This window comes from Manis pentadactyla, chromosome 10 (genome assembly GCF_030020395.1).
Source record: "Manis pentadactyla isolate mManPen7 chromosome 10, mManPen7.hap1, whole genome shotgun sequence".
NCBI lineage: Eukaryota > Metazoa > Chordata > Mammalia > Pholidota > Manidae > Manis > Manis pentadactyla.
This window is the reverse complement of record NC_080028.1, coordinates 57056350-57080941: the sequence shown is the minus strand read 5'-3', so window position 1 is coordinate 57080941 and position 24592 is coordinate 57056350. Positions and strand designations below refer to the sequence as shown.

The window sequence follows — 24592 nt, the reverse complement described above, 5'->3', positions numbered from 1 at the left end:
ACCTCTAGTTTAGACCATTAATCATTGTTGTAGCACATGTCTCTCTGAATTAATCTTTATTAATCAGTACTAAATTGACAACTTGCCCTTTCAGTTGTCTCTACTCTCATTACCAGTAATAATAATAAATCTAACTGGTTGTAAAAAGCCTCATTTGTTTCTTTGGAAACAGTTAATTTTGGGATGAACTAATGTTGGAGAATTTTCTAAACAGTTTTTTGCAATAAAGTGGTTTGAGGAAGGGAAATTTGATATTTGAGCTTTTTGGGAGACAGGTTTGAGGATTTGGGGTTTTGTTTTTTGGTTTGGGGAATTTTGTTTTTTGTTTAAAAGAGGATTTTGTTTGTTTTGGACTTTGCTTTTGTTTTTTGGGCAAGACAGCAATACATCAACCATTATCTCTGAAATCCATTGCCATGTTCTGTTCACATCCAGGTGGCAAACTCTTCTCTCAGTTGATGACCTTGTGGAGAAACTGGTTAAGAGATTGGAGTTCAATGGGGAGCTAAACAACACTTACATCTTTTATACCTCAGACAATGGCTATCACACAGGTAAGGGGCAGGGGCAGGTGTTCCCCTGACGTTTGTGAAGTGCCTTCCCTTTTTTCACCCAGTAGTAGCACAAGGAGCTCTAGGCCTACAGTGGTAGATAGGCCAGAGGGAAAATCTAATCTTGCCCTCTGGATCCTTCTGGTAAACTGCAACTCATTCCCATGTGGAGAAGACCAGGTGTCATTATTTGCTGTTTCATGTGCTAGGTTACATGGTGATCTAGGAGTCAGCAGAGAATGAGCTTGATGGGCTGGAAGCAGGATTTATAAGAGAGGTAAGAAATTGAATTAGATTAGACCTTAGAGAATAGGGTAAGAGACTTTACACAGAAAGACCAAGAGAAGATTGTCTTGGAGGAAAAACTGGGAACTTGTGAGATTAGTTTTATTGTTACGTTTGTAGAGGATAGTTTGTGTGTGTTTTCAAAACTGCCCTGTGAGTCAGCTCTGTGTCCTTGACTTTCATCCTTTCTACTTGTGCTTTCTGTAGTTTCAGAACTAACCTGAGGTTTCCTTGCATAGGAGCAGATTGATTAAGCATTTAATGTATTATTGTGAGTATTTTTAAGCAAAGTCTAGAGACTAGTAAAATAACCCCCATTGTCCATCTTCAGTTTTCAGCTGCTTATGGCCAGTCTTTTGAATTCTTCCTACCTTCCCCGTGTTTTTCTTTTTCAGCCACAAGGTTTTGAAGAAGCTCCAAACATTGAGATTCCACACGTCCACACCTGATTGTATATCTGACTAGTTTATTGTGTATCAGCACCTAGACAAAATCTACACACTACCTTTAGTTTTTATTCCTAAGGTTGTCATTTGCCACTGATTTTATTGGAAAAACTGGTCTTCTATCCTTCCAAATAGCTCACATTCTGGATTTGACTAACCGCTGGCTTGTGATGCCTTAACTTATCTATTGTTCGCATTTTGTATAGATTGACAGTTAGCTCTGAGTCTTCGTCTAAATGCCTAGAGACACTTTGAGCAACAGTGCTTTCTTGGCGATGCTGATCCATACTTCCCTTTGCACCACATCATGAGGCCCGTGGTGTCTGGTTCTGGTTGCCCCACTTAAGGGGTGCTAGTGTTAATTGTTTGCTCGTGTGGTATCATTCTGAGCCTATCCTAGGAATTTTTTGTGCCTTAACCTGCCATTGATGATTATCACTTAAATCCATTATTCCCTTAGAAATAGCAAAATGTTGACTTCATAACTCTGTCCTTCCTTTTGCATATATTAGGTGGAAATCCTCAGAGAAGAACTTCCCCTCATCAGCTGTTTGATTATCTTGAAATGCAGGGTATTCAGAAAGGCCAGATAAATGTTTTTGTCCCTCTGTTTAGCAGTTCTTAGAGTAACCTCATTCAGATGTGATCCAGTCATTCGGTCTGAATATTTTTCAGTCATTCTTTCTGCTAAATTTGCTCCTAGATCAGGGAGGTCCCGCTAGGCACATATTAAAGAAGATGAACTCTTTATTTCCTGCCTTGAATAGAATAAGAGACCCAGGCAAAATCAAGCTTTCAACTAAAACACCATAATTAGTACAACACACTTGTTTCTATTTTTACTATTGAGTGAATGAATAAATGTGTGAGGGACATTTCTATCTTGGCTCCATCTTTACCCTATGCATTTTGTTTTCAGGACAGTTTTCTTTGCCAATAGACAAAAGACAGCTGTATGAGTTTGACATCAAAGTTCCGCTGTTGGTTCGAGGACCTGGGATCAAACCAAATCAGACAAGCAAGGTAGGTCCTTTTTACAGGTGCTGCTATTTACAGGTAGCACTTGCCTAGGAAAAGAAGGCTATTTGTCCTGAGAGGAGGCTGATTAGATTTCTCCTATCAGGATGAAGGTTGAATGGCTTAAGATCTAGTAAGTGTTCTTATAAGCCATCAAAACAGCAATTCCTTTTTTTGTTTATTTTCTTAAACTCCTGACCACCCCCAATTTACCCTATTTTCTAACTCATATATAATGTCATATCAGCCTGTATTATATTGCTTCTGTTTGTCTTTTGAGACAACATCTTTGTCTTGGAGCAGTGACTTTTTCTCAGGATGCTCATCAAAATCACCCTTTGAAATTGTGAGAAGTTCACCATCTAGAGAGGTCTGGGTGACTCACCTGAACTGGGATAAGAACCTAGCCTCTGCTTTTTAAATTCACAGAGGATTCTGAGAGGTGCCAGGTTTGGGGCCCACTACCCTGTGGAGCAGAACTCCTCAGGTTTTATTGCTTGTGCAAATCCCCTGAGGACCTTGTTAAACTGTGGGTTCTGGTCCTGCATTTCTGACCTGCACCCAGGTGGTGTCTGCTGCTGGTCTGACCTTGCTTTGAGAATAAGGATAGAGAAAGCTTGTCTTCTGGGCATTTATTCCATCAGTCTTGGCTACTTAGAAAAGCTCTGTACTCCTGTATTCAGAACAAAAGTAGCCTCTCCATTAATATCCAGTAGACTACTGATTACAGAATTGTCACAGAGTCCTTATATTTGCTATCTTTGGGAATTGAGGAAAGGATTTATTAATAATAATACTTATTAACTGCCTACTACATACCAGACATTACTAAGTGCCTTACTTACATTATTTCATTTTTAGCTGGGGAAACTGAAATTGATGAATTAAAGCTGCTTGAGGGAACAAAGTCTGTCTGTGGTTTGGCCAAGATTTGAACCCCAGTAGTAGTCCAGTTTCAGAGCCCATACTTAAGAAAAAAAAGTGCTGGCTACACAGCACTGAGCAATCAGGGAAGATTGGTTCTTCCCTACTAATGTTTTTCTGCTTTATTGATTGTCCTAGAACTGTCATAATGTACCACTTTTGTTGCCATTTCCATTTGGTTCCAGTCTTTTCCCAAATGTGGTACCTAATACTGGAGGCACTTTGTTACTAGAGCTCATGGACACCTTGATCCAAAACACTTAACCCTAGTGCTCAAGAGGTAAGAATGGATTAGACTCCACCAGTATGTCTTCCCTTTCCTGCAATTAAAATTTCATCCCAGCTCTGTGAGGTGAAAGAAAATGAGCAAATACATCATGTAAGCTTAAACTGGAAAATGGGACAGACTTTCTGGGTATACTGAATATTTCAGTTTAATTTTGGGGCTTAACTGCCTTTTTTTTTTTTTTAATGTCTGCAATTCACATATGTCCTTTTATGATGCTTCTGATGAAATTGTATAAAAATTCTCTCAGAAAGGTAAAATGGACTTCATAATTGCCTTTTGAGTTTTCTTTTTCTCTTTTAAGTTGCACATTCCTAAAGCCAGTCACTTTCTACCACAAATTTAATACCCTCTAAACAGGTCTTTCCTTTCAAAGGAGATAGGCAAGTTTGGAAGACCATTAAATCTTAAAAGCATTTTTCTTGATCTTGTTGTTGGGAATCTGTTGAGGAGAACACACAGCAGCTGTGTGCCTGTGGAGGGTCAGGACTGTTGCTCGCCCTTCTGCCCAGGATGGGGCAGGAAGCTGAATGAGAACAGAGTGAAGTGTTGTCAGCCAGCTGCACATGGACCAAACTGTTTTTTCTTCAAGTTAACAGTGGCATTTGAAGATTAAAATCAGAAACTTCACCTCCACGCAATCTTAAATGAACCCTGGTTCCTGGGAAGCCATTTCAACAACAGCATTTACTGAATGCATATGACAGGTGCTATTCTAAGTGAATTACCTATATCAACTCATTTAACCTTCACAGCTTTATGAGGCGGAGATACTGTTATCCCCATATTACAGATAAGGAAACTGAAGTACAGGAATTAGATGGTTTGTCAAGATTGTGTAGCTAAGAAGTATCAAACGAGTCCTGCATTTGCACCGGGCCAGTTCTGCTCTAGAATCCACACACTTAATCATTACATTGTAGCTCAGACGACAAGCATTTATTAGGTATCTACTGGTGCCAGCACAGTACCCCAGGAGCCTTGGGTACACAACAGGGAGCTTCAGGGAAGATTAGTTCTTAACTCCCTGGGAAACAGAGAACCAGATGCTTTAGCTCCAGAGTTGTCACTGAAAGCTTCTGAGGCATTTCAAGAGAGACCTGGGTGTTGGGAAGGATTTAGTCATGCAGTCTTCTGTGGGAAGGCATTCTGAGCAGAACAGTAGTTAATGTGAAGGCCCAGATGTGAGAACGAGCTTGGCTTCTTCAAGGACAGAAGGTGGCAGTTGAACCGAACTACTTCCACTTCCTAAGTGAACCAGCTGTTACCTCCTAGCATCTTTACCTCCAGACTGCTCCTTCTTTCTGGAATGCCCACCTTGTGCCCCTTTCTACCAGGGTCAGTTGATTGTCATTTAGGGCTCCCCTCTGGGAAGTCACTACAGAGCCCTGCCCCACATGGGGTAGGTGCCTTTCCTGTGCTCCCAGCTGGCCTCACACTTAACCACTCTCAACTCAGTTTGTCTTTTTTACTCAGAGTTCCTAAAAGAGAGGTGCTATCTATTAAACTGAGGATACCAATCTCCCAACATACACTGGGGGATATCCATGCTGGTTGAATGCATATCACCAAGGCCACATTGTAAGGGGCAGACCAGGACTGAAAACGAACTGTGTCTATTCTCACATCCATGTCTTCTTATACTCTGTACAGGCACATGTGCCTTGAGAAGTCAGAAATGCCCCAGCTCTCATGTAGCACAGAGACTGCCAGGGATGGTTGAGTCATCGTGTGTTGACAGCACGGCTGTCTCAGTGCCGGTCATTCTGGTTGAGCAGCGCAGGGCTGTGAGTTGGGTGTGATGAACTGAGCTGTCAGCAGCCTAATGGCCAAAGCAGGGCACGTTTGACCAGCACAGTTACCTTTGTGTTGGCTGTTGGGGAAAGCAGGGGCAGGTGGGATGTGTGGATGCCAGAGACCGGCTATTGAGGTTTTGTCTCCTGGGCAGAAATTAATCTAGCTTCAAATTTGGGGGTAAAAGTTCTTCAAAAGGATTTTTAAAAAGGAAAAGTGAGTAGGCAAATTAAAATGACACATCATGATCTGGGGGAAATTGAACTGGGAGTCAAGAAGCCCACATATTGGATTTCTTTTTAGAAGTCATGGCAGTGACGGGCCCATCGTATCCTTGTATACCAACCTGGGATAGGTATAATTCTGTTGAATTCTTCACTTGTTCTCAGTTTCCACTAGAAGTCTCCTGTCCCCTGAGACAGTTTGCTAATTTTGAGGTTCTCTACTTAGCCAAACAAAACCATGGAAAGGGAAGAGAATTTATCCATTATTTTTAGGGAAAATATAATCATTATAGATACCTGAGGAGAAAGAGCCCTGGGGTGAAGTTTATGGTACTTGTGCCAAATCTTAGTGACTCTTGACTCATACTGGGACTTACAGACCTTTCTCCCTCTCTGCCACCATACAGCTGATGGCCTTTGAGGCACTTCCTGGTGAGACCAGCAGTCACCATTTTTTATCTGTGGGTTTTATTATTTTAGTGTTTACCCTTCTCTTTTCTTATAAAACTGCCTTGGACGTATTAGGAGTACCTGTGGACTCAGCGTCACTTCATTCATGCTCTGGACATCCTGCAGGTCTGTTAGTCACTTCAGGGTCTTGTTGCCTCTAAGTTGTGTCTCTGCTTGTCTCTCCTTTCCTGCTATGCCCCCCTTCCGTATTCATACCCACTCTTGTTGACTGTATTTCAAGCTGCTCAGCCTGCCTGGGACTTGAAATTAGGCAGATGTCCCTAACGCTGGGTCTCATGTAGTCCCTAGAGACATCATTTGTGTGGGGTTTTCTCTCAATAACACATGGACTACCTTCCTGTGAGTTGCCTGCCACTGAGTGGTACTTTCTGGCAGCTGCATTTACACCCAGTTGACTCAGGGCCAGGATATAAGTATATTACTCTGCCCTCCAGGAACCATCCTAGCTGCCTGGAACCTGGCCTCTGATGAACAATGCTCTGAAGATGTTTTCTTGTCTTTCATGTCTGTACTGCTGGTTTTGCTTTTAAATTAAAAGTACCAGGGTTAGTTGAATTCTTTTTTAAATACCCATTGGCCTCTCCTAAGATGATCTAAGTTTCCTCAACAATTTTGAAGACTGTTAGTTCCTTTCAGTAAATGAGAGCTTTTCCACTTACAAGCTGTGACTTTCAGTTACTTCTCTTTCATTTTCTCATCTGTGAAATCGGGGAACTACTGCATCTTAGGGTTATGGTGAAGATTAAATGAGGACGGACAGTAAGCACTGGCACAGAGTAAGTGTTCAGTAACGTTTGTTCCCCTTGCTTCCCTGGTGGAGTGTCTTCACCACCCTAAAGCTTTTTCTAGCCTGTGACCAAAGTCATTTCTTCTGTGTGTGTGCTTAGGTTCTGCTGAGTCTTGCACTGTCCCCTATCTGTGGCTGTCAGGCCAAAACAAATACAGGTTTAGTCTAAATTGAGATGTGTTATAACTTTGAAGTAACCAGATTGTGAAGACTTGGTTTAACATTTTTTTAATCTCGTTAACTTTTTTATGTTGCTTACCTGTTGAAATAGTAATATTTGTGATATACCAGGTTAAATAAAATATATATGATGGAGTTCCCCCTTCTTTCTTTAACGTGGTCACTAGGCAATTTTAAATTACATACATAGTCCCATTAAATCTCTATTGGACTATGCTGGTCTAAGTCTGGAAGAGGCATTGCATGCAGAAAGAAAAATAGAACTAAGCCAAATAACTAAGGCAGAGTCTTAAGTGCAAGGCATTATCTTTAATTTGTAGAATGTTTGTTTAAAACATCTAAATTTGTGCTCCTTAAGGAAACTTTCATGGGTGCACTGTTGGAATAAGTATTCTGCAGTCTTCAAAAACTACTGCAAACACTTTTTAGCAGTTTGTCACTTTGAGAAACTATCAAAAGGGCTGATACCCTCCTTGGTGGCAACCATCCAGCCTTTCTGGATTCCAAAAATGTCAGGAGTCCATTTGAGGTAAAATTTAATGAACTAGTAGGAATAATCAAGTTGGAAAATACTTTGTATAAAATAATAGCCCAACATTTTCTCATTATTCATAACAAACTTCGGGAAATCCCAAAGGAGTTTTGAAAAATGTTTCGATCAATAACAGTATAGGTGGAATAAATCTGTAACTTCCCAGGGGCATACATTATTTATAAGTCTTATAAACCTTTATGTTTTGTTTTTTTAATTACTGTAGTTATATTTTAATACGTGAATCAGTAAGACCCAACTGTGGGCTGTACAGAAGATAACAGTAAATGCTGTTTATCTCGTGCATGGCAGGGTGGGTGGGGCAGAGCTTTTGTACAGATAGAAAAGAAAAACAGGACCAACTGTGTTTTAGATTGTTTTTTTCTTCATTCTTACAGTTGCTCACTGTCAACATCGACTTGGGCCCAACTATTTTGGACATTGCTGGCTATAGCCTGAATGAGACACAGATGGATGGGATGTCTTTACTGCCAATTTTGGTGAGTATAAAACCCTCAGGGCCAAGACTCTGAAATAAATACTAGTTTGCATAAATTTAGACTTAAAAATTTAAACCTTAAAACTTAATAATTTGGGGAGCAGACAACAGAAATTTTTTCTTATCTGTGCTAGGAAGTAGTTTTCTTTAAAAAAGGAGTGATTGGGCCATATTTGAACAGAGTTCTGTGTCCTTCCTTCTTCCCTTCTCCCCCCAAAAAAAATCCATCATAAACAAACTTAAGACAGATGACAGATTGGGAAAATATTTGCAACATGTGTGAAAGGGATAATTAGTTCTAATAGATGAGCTCTTAGAAAGCACAGATTAATATCCCAGTAGAAAAATAGGCAAAAGAAGGAACTAATCAACTCACAGGGGAATTAGAAATAGCCAAAATAAACTCAAATAGATTGCTCAGTGCTGATCAAAATGCTTAACTAAAGGAGGCCTTTATTGCCTGCAGAACAGGCAAAGATTAAAAAGATTAATGCCCAGTATTTGCAGAAATCTGGGAAAACGAGAACTACTCAGACTCTGTTCATAAAAGTGTACTCAGTTTAAGCTATCACGAGGCTTATTCAGTGAGGCATAGCACTTCACAATATACACATCAAGCAGTTCCATTTAGGAATTTATTCTAAGGAAAAAATTCATTCAAGATATATTTGAGTACCTACTGTGTGCCTAGCACTGCACAGAGCTAAATATAAAAAATGTGCATGCATTAAAAGAAACCTGAAAACCTTAAATATCTAGTAGGGAATTGGTTAAATGGTTGCACAATCAAACAGTAGAATATGAAACCAACACTAAATGATGGAGATCTGTATACATTGACTTAGAAAGATGTCTTACGGACAAGCGGCAGTTTCATAACAGCTCTCTTGTCCGTTAAAAATGTGAATATGTTTAAGCAAAGAGAGGTTTGGAAGGATCAGCACTAAAATGTTTTAGCCATTTAGGTGATTCATTATAGGTCATCTTACTGGTTTGTCTGAATGTATCAGTTTATTATTAGGTGGTACAGGATTCACACAAAAGAATACATGTAACTAATGTAAGTTATGAAACACAAATACCCGTGAACCCATCATCCTCCATCTGAGACCTCAGATATTCCCAATACTGGTGCATCTACCTATGTGCTCCTCCCTATCCTGCCCCTTGCCTGCCCTGTGGGAGCGACCACTTCCCTGAATTTCATGGTTATCATTCTCTGGCTTTTATTTTTTAGTAATTATCATGTACATATACCTGAACAAAATACCTAGTTCAGGTATTGTTTTACACTCTAAAAATGACATCCTACTGGATGAAATCTGGGGCATTTTTCAAAATAGTTTCCAAATCGATCCATGTTGTTCACTGGTGCCCAGTACTCATTTGTAAGAATGCATCACAATTATGTGTTCACTTGTCAGCCAATGGACATTTGTGTTGTTCTAGTTTTGTTTTAGGAACAGTGCTGCCATAGAATTCTTACACATGTCTCCCAGTGAACATGTGTGTATCTCTCAAGCTACAGGAACTGCGTATGTTCATTTCTACAAATACTACCAAATTATTTTACAAAATGGTCATCAGTTTACGTTCTGATTGGCAGTGTACAAGAATTCCCTTTGCTCTGTATAAAACTGTCAAATTAATTTTTGACAATCAAGTAGGTAAAGACTGAAATTGTATTTGGTTCTCCTGTGCATTTCTTTGCTTATTATAGGGATTAATCTTTTTTTAACAGCGTAGTTCATTTACCATACAGTTCACTGATTTAAAGTTTACAATTCAGTCATTTTCAGCATATCCAAGTAGTTGTGCAACCATACTATCACCTGATTTTGGAACATTTTCAGCACCCCAAAAAGAAACCCCCAAATACATCAGCAATCACATCCCCATTGCTCCTGCCAGCACCAGCCAAGCACTGATCTGCTTTCTGTCTCTATAGATTTATCTATTGTGGGCATATTGTATAAATAGAATCATACATGTGGTCTTTGGTGGATGGTTTATTACACTGAGTGTTATATTTTCAGGGGTCGTCCACATTGTAACATGTATCAGTACTTCGTTTTTATTGCTGAATAATATTCCATTGTCTGGATATGTCACATTTATCCATTGCTCAGTTGATAGACATCTGGCTGGTTTCCCCTTTTTGGCTATTATGAATAATGCTGCTATAAATGTGGACAAGTTTTTGTGTGGACAAATGTTTTCGGTTCTCTTTGGTGTGTGTATATATCTAGGAATACAATTGCTTGGTCATGCAGTGCCTTTACACTTAACCTTTTGAGAAACTGCTAGACTATTTTTACAGTAACTGCACCATTTTATATATTCCCACCAGCAATGTGCAGGGGTTCCAGTATCTCCACATATGCCAACACTTGCTGTTATCTGTCCTTTTATCATATCATAGTGGGTGTAAAGTGGGATCTCATTGTGGTTTTGATTTGCTTTTCTGTAATGATTAATGATGTTCAACCTCTTGTCATGGTTTTTGGATATTTGCTGCTTTGGAGAAATGTCTAGTTCAGATTTTTTGCCCATTTTTTTATTGGATTTGTCATCAGTGACTCATTTTCCATTTAAGCCTTTGTGTTTCTTCCCTTGTGAAATGCCCCTTTTGCCCATCATATTCTCCATTTGTGATTTGTCTTTTTCCTGCATTAAGATATGAGAACACAGGAATTGAATGTGTAATCATCTCTCTTGTGGTTAGTGTTCTGTGTCTTGATTACATAAATGCTTCTGGGGAATTGTGGACTGAACCAAAAGTTAGCAGCTTGTGTTCCAGACAGAACCATCTGCCAGCTCAAGCTGACCCACTAAGCCGTGGACTGGAAAGCCAGTTAGACTGGGAGCTCAAAACATAACAGCAGAGCTCAGGTGAAGGGAATACACCCATAGCCCTTAGAAATGGCAAGAATGTGAATTCAAAAAGGATGTACAGGTACAATGCCTGTGTTTCTTGTTTTCCTTGAATGGTATCTGAAGTTCACTTCAGATCCCATCACAGTCACCAAATGTGTTAACCAACAAAAATTTAACTGAGTAAATTTAATGACCAAATTGGCTTTTATTCACCAATTCATGAATCAGGCTGCATCCCATCTAGCAACAGAAAAGAGCTCCACTGAACTCAAGAAAAGATTTTTAAAGGTGAAAAAAGGAAATTATTAGCAAGGAATACATTGTTTTAGGCAAGATCACCCTCCGAAGGGAATGGAAGGGCTTGTTGGACAGATTACCTTACTAGTGCTAACCAGGTCATTCCAGATTGACTGGTTAAAAGTTACGTACCTGGGGGCTTGGAACTGCAGTTAGGTTAGGTAGAAGTCTTGGTTTGCTTACATGGGCTTAGCACAGCTGAAGCCATCTCGGGCCTGCTGCCTCCTCTTTCGCACAACAGAGCAGACTTTGACTAGTAAGGCTAGTCCATTTTAAGAGCATCTTCTAACCCAGTCTCCCATATCTCTATCTCTAGATTCTGCTGCTGGGCTGAATTTTCCATAGCACAGCTTTTATTACTTTACATCCCTGCTTGAAAGCCTCCCGTTGCTTCCCACTACCTGCTGTTCTTTGTAGAACAAATGGACTAGTCAGGCCATTTTCCTTATGGTTACCAGCCTACCTCTCCACCCTGATTTGCCACCACCTCCTTGTTTGAAAGCAGCATTGTGGGAAACTATACTTACGAGGTGTTCGGCTTCCATCCTATGTTCAGTGGTGTTTTGATCCAGAACTACTACTTTTCCTGGATCCTTCCCTCTTTTCACCATTTGTGTGCCCGTTACAACCTTTTCCATTTTATTGCTTTCCACTAATGTGCAGTGAAGACTGAGTTCATGTATCTTCATTCTGACCATCAGGAAGTACTTGAAACTGTTACAGTCCTTAGCACACCAGCCCTGCTTAATACTCTTGTCCTTGTGTGTATTAGGCTATAAATCCCCATAGTTTATAGACACCATTGCTTTTTTTAATCTGGACTTTTAGCACCTGCAGTGTGACCTTGATTCTTGTTTAGCTACTTTGTTGGTTTCCATTCCTGACCTGCTTTGCAGAAAAGCTCTTGGGAATTAACTATGAAATGCTCAAAGCATTTGACTATCACTTGTAAGAGCTCAACAAGTGCAGGCAGATCTCGTTTTACTGCACTTTGCTTTTCTGTGCTTCACAGATACTGTGTCTTTCACAGATTGAAGGTTGGTGGCAACCCTGTGTTGACTAAGTCTGTTTGCATCATTTTTCCAACAGCATTTGCTCACTTCATGTCACAGTTTGGTTTTTCTCACACTATTTCAGACTTCTTATTTTTGTTAGGGTGATTGGTAATCAATGAACTTTGTTACTATTATGATATTTGGGGCACCACAAACTGCGCACTATCAGACCACAGTTTAATTAATGAATGCTGTGTGTTCTGCCCACTCTACTCACTAGCCATCCCCCGTCTCTCCCTCTCCCTGAACCTTCCTTTTGCATGAGACACAATAATATTGAAATGAGGCCAGTTAATGACCTACAAATGGTTCTGTGCTCAAGTGAAAGGAAGAGCCAATGTGTCTCTCACTTTAAATCAAAAGCTGGACATGACCAAGCTTAGGAAGGTAGGTCAAAAGCCGACACAGGCCAAAAGTTGGGACTGTTGTGCTAGATGTTTATTCAAGCCCTGAATTCAAAGGAAAAGTTATTGAAATTTTAAGTGCTACTCTAAGGAACACATGAATAAGAAAGCAAAGCAGTCTTATTGCTGATGTAGAGAAAGTTTGAGTGGTCTGGATGGAAGATCAAACTGGCCACAACATTCCTTTAAGCCAGAGCAAAATCCAGAACAAGGCCCTGACTCTGTTCAGTTCCAGGAAGGCTGAGAGAGGTGAGGAAGCTACAGAAAAGAAGTTTGAAGCTAGCAGAAACTAGTTCATGAGATTCAATAAACCATCACTGTAACATAAAATTGCAAGGTGAAGCAGCAAGTGATGATGGAAAAGCCTCAGCAAGTCACCCAGAAGATCCAGCTAAGATCTTTAATGGTGGCTCCACTAAACAGATTTTCAGTATATGAAACAAAAGATGAAACAGCCTTCTGTGGGAAGAAGATGCCATTTGAGACTCTTATAGCTAGAGAAGAAAGTCAATGTATGGCTTCAAGGGACAGGCTGACTCTTGTGAAGGGCTGTTGCAGCTGGTGACTTTCAGTGAAGCCAGTGCTCACTGACGGTTCTGAAAATCCTAGGACCCTTAAGAATTTTGCTCAATCTGCCTGTGCTCTATAAATAGTACAACAAAGCCTGGATGACAGCATATCAGTTTATAACATGGTTTACTGACAATTTCAAGCCCACTGTTGAGACCTACTGCTCAGAAAAAAGTCCTTTCAAACTATTACTACTCATTGACAGTCACCTGGCCTCCCAAGAGCTCTGGTGGACATATACAATGAGAGTAATGTTTTCATGCCTGCTAACACAAAATCCATTCTGCAGCCTGTGGATCAAGAAGTAATTTTGATTTTCAAGTCTTGTTATTTAAGGAATACATTCCATTAGGCCGCAGCTGCCGTAATTAATGTGACTCTTCTGATGGATCTGGGAAAAGTCCACTGAAAACCTTCTGGAAAGGATTCATCTTTCTAGATGCCATTAAGAACATTTGTGATCCATGGGAAGAGGTCAAAATATCAGCATGAACAGGAGTTTGGAAGAAGTTGATTCCAGACCTCATGGACAGCTTTGAGGGGTTCAAGACCTCAGTGGAGGAAGTAACAGCAACTATGGTGGGAACAGCAGGAGAACTAAAATTAGAACAAGTGGAGCCTGAAGATGTGACAAGAGATTGCAACAATTCAGATAAAACTTGAAGGGATGAGCATGTGCTTCTTATAGATGAGCAAACTAAGTGGTTTCTGAGATGGAATCTGCTGGTGAGGATGCTGTGAAGATTGCTGAAATATAATAAAGGATTGAGACTACTCCATTAACTTAGTTGATAAAGCAATGGCAGGGTTTGAGAGGATTGACTCCAATTTGGGAAGAATTGTCTGTGGGTAAAATGTTATCAAACAGTATTGCATGCTACACAGAAATAGAACGTGAAAGGAAGAGTCAGTCAATGGGGCAAACTTCATTGTCTTATTTTAAGAGCTTGCCCCAGCCACCCAGCCTTCTGCAGCCACCACCCTGAGCGGTCAGCAGCTGTGAGCATCAAGGCAAAACCCTCCACTAGCAAAAAAGTTACAAGTTGCTGAAAGCTCAAGTAATAGCATGTTTTAATTTAAAAATACTTTATTGCTAAGACATACATTGTTTTCTTAGACATAGGCCATTACACACTTAGTAGACTACAGTACAGTATATATCATATGCACTAGGAAGCCAAGAAATTTTATTTGATTGGCTTTATTGCAGTCTGGAACCAAATCCACAATATGTCAGAGGTGCACTTGTACCAAACATGATACTAGGAAGCCTTTGTATTGTCAGTTTTAGTTATTCCCTTTAATTACAGAATGAATAGTCCAGTTAGTTTTGACTCTCAAGCCCCCTTTAGCAGTAGGATAAAAAACTTTGTGATCTGTGTGCCTCATAGAAACCACTTTTGCTCTTCTTTCTAGAGTGGTACCAGTAATCTGACTTGGCGATCAGATGTCCTGGTGGAGTATCAAGGAGAAGGCCTTGATGTCACTGACCCAACATGTCCTTCCCTGAGTCCTGGAGTGTCTGTGAGTAATAGCTTGAGTTGGCTTAGACACCTTTACTGACAGCACAGTGAGGCGCTGGTTTAGATGTGTCAAGTATTGAAACCCTTAATCTGGGTCCTGCTCCTCTGTCAATTGACTTTGTCACCTGAGTGTGGGAGATGGGTGGATGGACGAAGGTAAATTCAGTAGTCCTGAGAATGGTGCCACTTAAGTATCACCAGAGCGTGCACTTCAGATTCTTCCAATGTTTGTCCAAGCGCACATACCTGCGCACATCCTCTTAAAATAGAAGCCTATTTCCTGCTTTCTAAAGCAAGGCCACCATTGCTGTTATCACCTCCATGATCAGGCTGGCCGCCACTAATGCAAGACACTCAACAATGACATAGTTACAGATGGGAACCCCATCTCTCTGGGATGCCACTGATGACATCCCTAATAAAAAATGGTGCCTCTGTTGGGAAGGATTGGAGGAACACAGGAAGGGGTGCTGCTGATAAGGTGAGGATGTGGGCAGGTATGTGCACTTGGACAAACATTGGAAGAATTTGAAGTGCATGCTCTGGTGATACGTAAGCGGCACCATTCTCAGGACTACTGAATTTACCTTCTTCCATCCACTCATCTCCCACACTCAAGTGACAAAGTCAACTAACTGACAGAGGTTTTAGTTGACTCTAACACCAAAGTGTTACAATAAAAGGAACCAACCAAAAGTTGGTATGGAAGATATGAAGTTTAGAGTTAAGTCATATTTGGTGGTAATGTTCATAAATAACTTACCTGCAAATGATAATGCAAAGATCATTTTAGCCTTTCTCTCCAACCTTTAGGATGACAGATCCTAATATATCCTAGAAGTGACTCACAGAGTCTTTTCTTCTCCCTACCAACCCATACATTTTACAGGTGCTCATTACAACTAATTGTTGTCAGGAGATGAGCAGACAGGGATGGCAGCAGTCTACAAACAGAACAACCACAACCTTAATCAAGTTAGACCATCAGTAAGGAACAAAGGAACATCTATTTTTGATTTACTTCCCTGTGGAAAGTCTCCTCATTTCTTTCCAGTTGTGTGTTTGGCTTGAGCCCTGTACTCAAGTAGTAGTTGTAGAAGAACCATCTTCATTTAACATTTTAAATCTCCCTACAGCAATGTTTCCCAGACTGTGTGTGTGAAGATGCTTACAACAACACCTATGCCTGTGTGAGGACCACATCCGCGCTGTGGGATTTACAGTACTGCGAGTTTGATGACCAGGAGGTAAGGAGCGCTGCCCACCCCACCCCCCTGCGCCCCTTGAGTCTGTTGCCTTTGTGGTGTCGGCTGGACTTGGTGGTGGAAGAGCCAGTCCAAGGATGCACCCAAGGGACAATGTGTTTCTTACCTGTGCTTCCTTCCACCTAGACTTCCTTAAGAAAACAGAATTCCACAAGGCCATTCTTCACTCCTCTGTGACCTTTCTGGGTGGGGTTTTCTGAACTCCCCCCACCCAACACACACTTTCAGTGTACAGTTCACTTTTCAGAATGCTACATGCCCAGTCTGGGTTCTTCCCTGATAGTTTGGGGTAAGGATAAGACACCTCAATTTCTGTGGCAGTGAAAAAACTCGGGACAGAACTTCTGTCCCCAGCACAGTATGGTCTGGGGCTGCAGAAACAAATTAGCAGTAGGGCGGGCACACAGGCGGGACCAGAAGCTCCATCTTTAGAAGGTAGTGGCTTTCAGCCAACACGGATCAGAGTGGATTATGTGAAGGATCACGTGGACTCCTGTCCCTTGAGGTTTCATACTCCTTATCAGTGTGTGCTCACCTGCTGCATATGGCAACTCCCGTCTTGCCATCTGGAGCCGGTGCTCATTGTCTTTCTCAGAAAGCGACTCTCCCACCATTTGTTTGTATCTCATAAGCAAAAGCTTTCCTCAAACTGAATTCCTGGTCCCCTCAGTAATATTTACCAGTTTGATAACTACTTTATAAGGGATAGTTTGGGGGCAGCTATTTAAATCCATTACATGTAAAATTTACTATCTTCCTAGCCTAGCACTTAACTCAAATTTGAGAACAAATGTAGACCTGGGAGTTAAGCAGTGACATCAGGCACATATTACATTAGAAATAACAGTATTGTGCCCTTCCCTAACTGGTATTCTATATTCAAACTGCTTTTTTAAGTAGGAAAAATTAACATTTATATACCATTTATATATATAGCATTTCATTTATATACCATTTCAAATCTATTCTTAATTGACTCATCACAATTCTAAGGTAAACATAAACCTTCAAATGTCAACTCTCAGTAACTTTATTATTAAGTTTGGTTTCTGAGACCTTGTCATTTCAGTGTCTTGCGTTCTGTTCTCTGCTTTAATTATAAAAGCCCCCACGTGACCCTTTCCTGACTGCTTAAAGGCATAGGGTGTGCACAGGCCCCTTTTCTAGGATGTGGGCCATAGATTGAAGCAATTCAACCCTGAAACAGATGCTCCACCATCTCATGTATACCCCTGGGCTCTTTGAGGATCTTGAGTACAGATGATACTCCCCTGGGCCTTGGTTTTTATCTGTCTCCTCCCTTCCCATTTAGAAATAATTCATGAGGAGCTTTTCTTCAAATATAACCCTTGCTCTTTTCTTTTCCTCCATCTTTTCATTTCCTGTAGGTGTTTGTAGAAGTCTATAACCTGACCGCAGATGCGCACCAAATCACTAACATTGCTACAAGTATAGACCCAGAGATTTTAGGGAAGATGAACTATCGGCTGATGATGTTACAGTCCTGTGCTGGACTGTCCTGTCGCACTCCAGGAGTTTTTGACCCTGGGTAAGTCCGCTTTCTTCAATGACTTTGACAAGTTGCCTCCCACAGTCATGCTGTTCTTGAAGGCAGCAGTTGGAAAGGTCCTCTGCCTCGGGGACACTGTGTCTCAGAGCACCAGCCTGTTGTGCCCAGAGAATGAGCTGTTGGACACTTTTGCCCTCCCGGGCCAGTTGGTGCTTCCACTGGAGGCGGAACCCTGGCCCCCACCACACGGGGTGCTTCCTGGGTGATTCTTGTCAGGTCACCTCTTGCTGGCACCAGTGACCCTGGGGCCTCCTCAGGTCAGTGGCCCAGGTGCTGCCTGTTCTCTAGCACTTCTGAGCACGCGCCTTCATTTCATTTCCCAGAAACCCCACCTACCCAGGCTTGAACACTTGCCAGTAAATTTATACTAAACACAATGAAACTGAAGGTATGAACTCTCAGATGTTGAAATATGTAAGCCCACCACAGTATCCAAAGGAAGAAAAGGTGATTAAGTATCACCTAAGTCCAGTCTATCCTCTGCTCTCTCATTCCTCTAAAACAGTTACTTTTCACCAGAACCCTGGGTCTCAGCACACCAAGCATTTGAACTGCCAGTGGCATGAAGCCTGTCTTTTTTTCAAGATTATGCAATTAAAAGGCAAATTTTCCTTTTAATTTCAATTTTAACTCCACCTGACTTTGTTTTAAATTCCTTAGCCACAATGTATTTCCTACCAAACATTCAGGCCTTATAGAATCCTCTGAAATGAGGGTCAGCAGACTAGATCCCAAAGGATTATTTCAATTTTTAAACTTTGATTGCAGGAAAGAGTAAATGACTGACTGTATAGGAGAGAAAAGAATGATGTCCTAGGCTGTTGGGGAGTAGGAACTTAATTATTTAGCCATCTTCATTTGAAATACCTTCAGTCCAAATTAGAGAAGAATGTATGTGAATAAGTAGAGAAACTGGATTATAGACTATTTATTAAAGAAATGTAATCCTTTTGCTTTTAAATATTGTACATAGATAGATCCAAGAGACATGGATGCCAGCAAACTAAAACTAGGTAACAATATAAAAGACAGCATTCATCATAGTTTTCTATCACACAAGCTAAATAACTTTTTTTACATGGATGATCCTGTTAATGAAGTAACTGGCCAAGCATTCATTCTGACTCTACTCCACGTCTGTGAAATGGATCCTTAGTACCAGTTCCTTGAAATGGGAAGTTCAGTCTCCAAGGTAAAAAGCACAAGACTTCTTCTAAGTGACACATGGTGATTTTGCAGTTTCCAGCAGCTACTCTGCTCAATGTTTATCAAGCCAAATAAGAGTTAGATGGCCATAACAGTCTCTGGTTGACTCTACAAATTTAAAGCCACCATATAACTAAACTCTTGAATGGCGGGTTGGGACTCTGATGTTTAGCCAAATATTCCCTGGCCGCTCTGCTGCTGGAACACAGACCTGCCCCCTGGCATCGGCTGGCCAGTGCGGGACAGACACAGCAGCTCCCACACTTCTTCTCAGCAGCTGGCCTACAGCGTTAGAAGGACTCAACCATAGAGTTTCCATACAGCCCTGAGAGCCCAAGCAGGTAAATGTCAAATGAGGAGACAAAGCTTGGAGTTGTAATTTGCCCAAGGGTCACCCTGTTAGGAACTGATACAACAAGATCTCCTAGGCAAGCTTGGTTAGTTTGTTTTCTTAACTATAACTGTCTTGCTCACATTCTAGAAGTTTATCACTGAGATTGTAGATGATGCTGGCTTTACTGATGTTGGCCTGAACTATTTAAACTCCACTTGACTTTGTTTTAAATTCCTTAGCCGTAACTTATTTCCTACCAAACATTCAGGCCTTATAGAATCCTCTGAAATGAGGGTCAGCAGACTAGATCCCAAGCCTGATCCAGCCCCACCTATTGGAACACAGCCACCCACACACTGATTTACATATTGCCTGTGGCTACTCTTGCACTTTAGCAACAAAGTTGAGTAATTGGGACAGAACTACTATGGCCCACAAACCCTAAAAAACTTATACAGTCCTTTACCAACCTCTGCTCTAAAATAATACTGAGAGTTTGTCCCAAAAGACTGCAGATAAAAATAAAATAGTGTCATTTTAGCCTGCACATGTAAAACCTCTTTCCATCCAGTCTGTATTCTTTGCCAAGTTTCAACTCAAGTTACTATTTGGCATTTATTCTAACTTTTCCTTGGGTGGTGAAATGAGTTATTTATATATAGATATTTGACATAAATTGCCTTACTATTTTATTGGTGGCCAAAGAGATTAATGACTTACCCAAGTTCATAATGAGCCACATTCAAACTGAGATCCACACTTGTTCTCGTCCCTGCCAGTCTGTGTGGCTTAACTGTAAAGACAAGGCTTGGAAACTGCTGATAGGGCTTTCCGCAAGGGCTAGACTTTTCCATTCAGCTCCTTAATCATTAGGGATCACCTCGCCCTTCAAAAAAAAACAACAATAACACAACAGCTTGAGCTTGCTCCTAATGCCTTTCAGGATTAACCTCACTTCTCTTTCTTTTCTCCTGTCCACCTTTCCTACATGGTTTTGTGCTTGCTGACATAGAACAGGAATGCTCTTAGTTTTTAAGTACTTCTGTTTTGTGCTACAGTCTTTGCCATAGATTCTCTTCTGGGGTGGTTTAATTGTTCCTCTTACTGTCCCTTCCTACCATCCTTTCCACTTAACATTCTTAGTGGAGTATTCAGCTAACTAGAGCTAATGTGACATCCTTTTTCTTTTTTCCCTTCCCCAGATACAGGTTTGACCCTCGTCTCATGTTCAACAATCATCGCAGTGTCAGGACTCAGTTTTCAAAACATCTTCTGTAGTGACCTCTGCAACTGGATCCCTGTGCGCCTCTTCCTGATGAAGTGATTGGAGTAGGCGTCTGTAGCTAGTCTTCAAGACCATGCCTGGAAGAGTTTCTGGACTGGCTTTGTTGTAAGTCTTGTTTGAAAAAGCAACCCAATCAGCGACTTCCTTGTGCAATGTGTTAAACTGTGAACTCTGTCCCTGTGTCAGAAATGGCTGTCCCTGGTCCCGTCATTCAGCTGATAACAAATGCTCCTGAGGTCTTTGTTCTTGCTATACCCTCTCTGTCCTGGGGCTACAGTTCTTGATTATTCCCCCTGTGGTCCCAGTCTGAATTTGTAATCCCATTCAGATAAGTGGCTATACCTTATGGGGTAAAATGTTTTTGGTCTACAGTTTGACCTAAAATCAAAGGACCTGCATAGCATTCCAGATTGAGCACTTTACTATCAAAAATACTAACATCACATGGCTTCAAAAATAACCATCAGAGCTAAATCATCTCACTAAGGACAAGTTCCATTGTTTTTAGATCAGTAGAAATAAGTCAACCAAGCTCTGTTCATTTTTTGGCATTCTGGACTGGTGCTACACTGAAATAGAACAGTAAGCTTTTAGTAAAGGCAAATTCCAGGTAGGTAGGGAAGGGGATAGCCATCTGCTTTCTGGTAGCTGCTGAGTACATGAGTGCCAGCTAACAAAGGGGGATCAGGAAATAGCTCCTCTCTCATAACTTTCCGCTCTGAGAAATTAAGCGGCTTAGGTACCTCAGCAGAGAGCCAGAACTTCCAAGGGTTGGTGAAGGTTGCGTTTTCTGAGGGCCTCCTGCAGAGGGCCTTTTGGGTTAACGCGTTGAAAGGCTGTAGTTGGGGGTTAGTGAAGTGCCTGTCCAGCGGGGAGCCTGGGCTTCAGTTCTGTGTGGGACGTTGTTTTGACTCTGCATATTGTTGGCATTCTGTTCATTTGTTACAAGATATAAAAAATTTTTATTATAATTGGTACAAAGTTCTAAGTACTTTACCCTTACCTTCTTCCCTTTCACGTAAGTTCTTCCTGAGTTTGGGACTCTTGTGTAATTTGGGCCCCATTCACTATTCCCCTGTCAAAAGTAGATCTTGCTGAGATTTTCTCTCCGTTTAGAACCACCTACGTTTTTGTGTTTCTTGCCTTGAAGACCAATCCCATTTCTACTGTTTTCTTCACAAGAAGGCTAATTAGTGGTAGGGTAGCAGGGGAGAAGGAAGAGCTATGGTTTACAACCTGATCAACTCAGGCAATAGTGATTTTAGCTTTATTTAAGGTCTTAGGTTTGAGCTTTAAGCACTTTGTAAGACATGGCTGCAAGCAACTTTTCTATCAGATTTCTAGATAGCCATGTTGAGTCAATAGCCATTGGGTATATTCCTTTACCTCATGCAGTCCCATAACTGTGGTGGTATTTAGAGGTGAAATAGGCAAGTGAAAGGAACACCTCTGCTGTGAATGTTTTAGGGGAAAGAAGTCCTGAAGATCTTGTAACTAAAAGCAAACTACAATGTTGAATATGGGTATCAGCTTTATTCTACACTTTGACTCTTAACATTCATCAGTCGACTTCCACGGTCATGAAAGTCTGCCACAGTGATCCTGAATAAAAAGAAACCAACTCTTACCAGGTCTTGTATTATGATGTCCTACTACTTGGGTTTAGGCTGCAGGTAAAGTCCTAAGAGTGACACAAGGCCAGCTTAGCCATAGCCCTGCACATTTAGCGGCTGCTGCCTGGGCTGCGTGTGGCGAGGCCCTCTCTGTACCTCTACTCGGTACATTTCCTGTCTAAAATTTGAATGGCCTCTCATTCAGCTTTATCTCTTGGACTGGCTTCTTTCTGGTTCTGTGCTGAAATCATCTTTCACAAAGCAGGCCTCAGTTTATAAGCTTAGCGGGCTGCAAAATGCACTGAATGTCTCGGAATGTATGTGTGGAAATGACCCACTATAAGAGGCTTGCCTTGTTTCTCTCTTAATGATTTGAATTTTAATTGTTTTCCTTGTTAAGAAGGCCAGATCCATATCTGTTGGTCCCCTTCAGGGTAGGAAACTATATAACCATTAGGAATGAACAGAGGCCATAGGAATGAACAGAGATTTTGCCTTACACAATTTCATACTACAAAGCTCCCCCTCAATGGCAAAGTAGGGAGCACCTTTTGAGCATCTTTGAATTTGACCAACACGGTGCTGTTGCAAAATACATTTTGATTGCCAACACTAAGGTTTTTGTACAAAACAGTCACGGACATTATACCTTAATCTATGAAAAATGTTCTTAAATTAATTTTTAAATGTCTAAATTAAGGATTAGTGCTTTTTTTAATGAAAGAAGATGAATTATCCCAGGATCCTTGAGAGAAAGCAAAGGGTATTTCTACTGGTCCATCATGGAATTAGATGGGAATATTTGTATTGTTTAGTTTCACCACCACTTGGGTCCCAGCAAGTTTTGTGAACTCCTCTATTGCATCATCTGTTCCTAGAAGTTCTACCCTGGCGCTCTCTGTATCATCAGTCATTTGACTTAGAAAGTGCCCTTCAAAGGACCCTGTTCATTGCTGCACTTTTCAACCAATTAAATTCTATTTCTGGTCTAGTGGGAATGTGTCCTTTGTTTTAGTCCTGGCCTAGTAATTTGTATAAGATGCTTTTTTTTCTTGATGCTGTTTTAACATTTTAATCACTCATCAAGTACTGGAGAATGGGCTGCTTCCTCACTGTTCACTCTAGTCTCTATCTGGAGAGTTCTATGCATGGTCCCTGCTGACTGATATCCCTGAATGAACACCATGTAGAAAAATGGTAAATGTTTATGCATTTACAGCTTTGGAGGAAAAAAATCTCACCTTGGCTGGCTTTAAAGTAGATAAATGAAGCTCACTTGCAAAGGCAATTTTGCCTTGTTGTCCAGACATGTGATTTATTGCCCTAAGTGAAGAATGACATCATACAGGGGTTGCCAGACTTTTCCTGTAAGGGATAATCTTTTAGGTTTGCAGGCTGCGTGGTCTCTGTCACAACTACTTAATTCTGCCGTTGTAACACAAAACTAGCCCTTGTCAATACTTAAGTGAACATGAGTGACTGTGTTCCAACAAAACTTTAGTTACAGGGACACCATGATTCACCAACCCCAGACCCCATAGATCACCTCTTATCTTAGAAATGAAGACCAAGTAGAAAACCAAGACGTTAAAGGACACCAGGAAAGCTGCCAGATTGCTGTCAGAAAAACAGGTGATTTGGGTCTATCACAGTGTCAAGCCATCAACATGAAAGAACATTGATTTGCATTAATTCCCAAACTAAGGGTAAGTACAGATTCCACCAGATCCATTTTTCTAACTAATTCTACCTGTTCCTCCTCAGATTGTGCCCTGCCCTGTAGAATCAGATTCCCTATGGAATTAGACTCTGTTCATCTCCTTTCCTAGCAATGGGTTTAGAGGGCTGGTCATGTGCATACCTTGAAACCTGCTGTAGCACGAGCACATAGCTGAGGACCCAAAGGCCCCACTCTGAAAGCATGGTGCTGAGACCTCTACTTCTGGCCTGGGAATTCCTATGTAAGACAAGATGTAGACATGGGACACGAGAGCAGGCTTGTAGGGACTGCAAAATGTGTAACAGTTTAAATCTTAGTCTTCAGCAGAAACTGTCATGACCACCTTCTGGCCAGGAGACCTGAGCACATAATCCTTTTAACCTGTGGCTGTGACTGATGCTGACATCCTCATAAGGCAGAGACACAAAAGATATCTGTAATAGTGTAGTTCTTCTGATAATAACAGCTCTTCAGGATAGGTTTTTCCCTTAGCTTAATGTACCCACACTCACAACAAAGTTAATTCGAGGGTCAGGATTTCAAAGATCTAACATCAAAGCCATCTTTCTATTAAACTCTGCTGTCTGTGATCTAAGAAGGATTTTTTTCCCTCTTCCATCATGTATCTGAATGCCTACCCTACCTAGTAGTGAGCTTGATTATGAAAAGGAATTATTCTATTCCTGATCTCCAGGACATTATGTAAATTGAAAAGAGACTTACATAAATGTCCAAGAATATCCAGCAAAGTTACTCAGAATTGAAAGGTAAAGAATTTTCCAGACAAGCAAAAGCTAGAGTTTATTACCTCAAACCAGCCTTATAAGAAATATTAAAGGGACTTTGTTAAGCTGAAAAGAAAGGGTGCTAATTAGTA

At 41.0% G+C, this 24592-nt stretch overlaps 1 protein-coding gene across 2 annotated transcripts in view; it reads left to right on the top strand.

Annotated features, from left to right (window-relative positions):
• Window positions 1-22986, top strand: part of GNS (glucosamine (N-acetyl)-6-sulfatase) — a 38826-nt gene extending 15840 nt beyond the window's left edge. For both annotated transcript variants that reach the window (XM_036894984.2, XM_036894985.2), the window contains exons 8-14: window positions 436-554; window positions 2202-2305; window positions 7896-7997; window positions 14616-14723; window positions 15859-15969; window positions 17376-17536; window positions 20300-22986. In XM_036894984.2, coding sequence (XP_036750879.2) covers window positions 436-554; window positions 2202-2305; window positions 7896-7997; window positions 14616-14723; window positions 15859-15969; window positions 17376-17536; window positions 20300-20375 — 781 coding nt within the window. In that variant the 3' untranslated portion in view covers window positions 20376-22986. The remainder of the gene's footprint in view (window positions 1-435; window positions 555-2201; window positions 2306-7895; window positions 7998-14615; window positions 14724-15858; window positions 15970-17375; window positions 17537-20299) is intronic.
• The last annotated feature ends 1606 nt before the right edge of the window (window positions 22987-24592 follow it).